The 1647-nt window shown below is 45.6% G+C and overlaps 1 protein-coding gene across 1 annotated transcript in view; it reads left to right on the top strand.

The window, feature by feature from the left end:
• Positions 1-476: 476 nt before the first annotated feature.
• LOC107099457 (histamine H3 receptor-like) overlaps positions 477-1647 on the top strand; it is a 6377-nt gene continuing 5206 nt past the window's right edge. Inside the window, exons 1-2 of the mRNA XM_015397590.1 lie at positions 477-714; positions 1143-1309. Of these exons, the coding sequence (XP_015253076.1) occupies positions 477-714; positions 1143-1309 (405 nt within the window). The remainder of the gene's footprint in view (positions 715-1142; positions 1310-1647) is intronic.

Genomic DNA, 1647 nt, shown 5'->3' on the forward strand with positions numbered 1-1647 from the left:
GGTTTTTTTTCTACAAATGGTGCTCTGCCATAAAAAATCAAGCAGTTTGTGCTAAATGTGCGCATTTCCCCGGTCATATCAGCGGCTTTTAAACCGTTTTGGCGCAGTGGGAGATTTGTTCAGACAATGAGAGCGGATGCTGGTTTCCTTCTGATGACTCACTTGACTCTGGTCACAAAATCAGCTGTGCGCTCCGTGGCACCAGCACACCCAGCAGCGCGTTAATGGGAGTCAAGGAGGAAGAGAACAACCAGTGGATCTCCAATCATTAAAAATCTAATTTACCTGAAACATAGAATAAAAAGCACTAAAGGGAGGAAAGTTTGGTATTCTATAAGAGGGGAAAATGGGAGATTTGGGGAATTTCTCCATCCTCCGGTTTCCACTCAGATCCACAGTGAAGTGGAGCGGACCTCTCGGACGCGCCGGAGCTCTGCTGCGCCTCGGCGCGCGCCGATAGCGGCTCTGCTCTGAGGATGGGCGCGCACATCCTGGAGTCCAACTCCAGCGCCAACCTGACGCCCGCGGTGTCCGAGGCTGGGATCGTGCTGCCGGGGTACCTGGTGGTGATCTTCTCGGTCCTCATGGTGACCCTGGTTATCGTGGTGGTGGCCGGGAACGCGCTGGTCATCCTGGCTTTTATCGTGGATAAAACCTTGAGGAATCAGAGCAACTACTTCTTTCTGAACCTCGCCATCTCCGATTTTCTTGTGGGTAAGTTGGTGTTTTCAGAAGCTTCTATTTATTTCTAAAGTGTTAATAATTCAATTCCACCTCAAGAGTCCTTATTACGCACGATCCACATTTCTAACAGATCAGCTGCTCTTTTTTCATGGCTAAATGTTCTTTTATCTTAATTTATATCCATCATTACGCACCAATGGGTTAATTGCAGCTTTTCATTAATATAGTAGCTGAGCACCATCATCCATGTCACAGATTTACCTCAGGATGATGAAAACATTTTTATTAAAAAATGGTCCTTAATAAATCCACTCTTTATGAGGCATCATAATCTTTTTAAAAATAATTTGCCACACGTGAGTGGGCGGCCATCCACTCAGGGTAAAGGTGTGAATGTTAATGAACTGGAGGTGTTGAATCATCATGCAGTAGCTTCTATCTATGTGTGTGTGTTCTAGGTGCCTTCTGCATCCCAGTCTACATCCCCTACAACCTGACCGGCAGATGGATGCTGGGGAAATGGCTCTGTAAGGTCTGGCTGGTCATGGACTACCTGCTCTGCTCCGCCTCTGTCTTCAACATCGTCCTCATTAGTTATGACCGCTTCCTGTCAGTCACCAGGGCAGTAAGTACAGCCTATGGAGACGCTCATTAGTGCACATTCACACGCAGGTTACTCTCAGAGGAGCTCAGTCCCTTCAAAGAAGGTTTCACACCCCAGTGCAGATTTTGGTGCAAGGCGATGTCACTGATTTCCAAAGGTTGTCTCACAAATTCCACTGGAGTCTTAATAATAAAGTAATAATTGAACAGATGTCTAGTCTACAGTGAAGAAAAACTGCAAGGCTTTTAAAAAATGATACTTTCTAAATATTTCTATTATATTAAATTGGCTGTGACTCCATCCTGGAGAGAAATATCAGCTGTGCTGCTGCCATCAACACCTTTGTTTCTAGATGTTGG

Source organism: Cyprinodon variegatus, unplaced genomic scaffold, assembly GCF_000732505.1.
Source record: "Cyprinodon variegatus isolate N-32 unplaced genomic scaffold, C_variegatus-1.0 Scaffold872, whole genome shotgun sequence".
Taxonomy (NCBI): domain Eukaryota; kingdom Metazoa; phylum Chordata; class Actinopteri; order Cyprinodontiformes; family Cyprinodontidae; genus Cyprinodon; species Cyprinodon variegatus.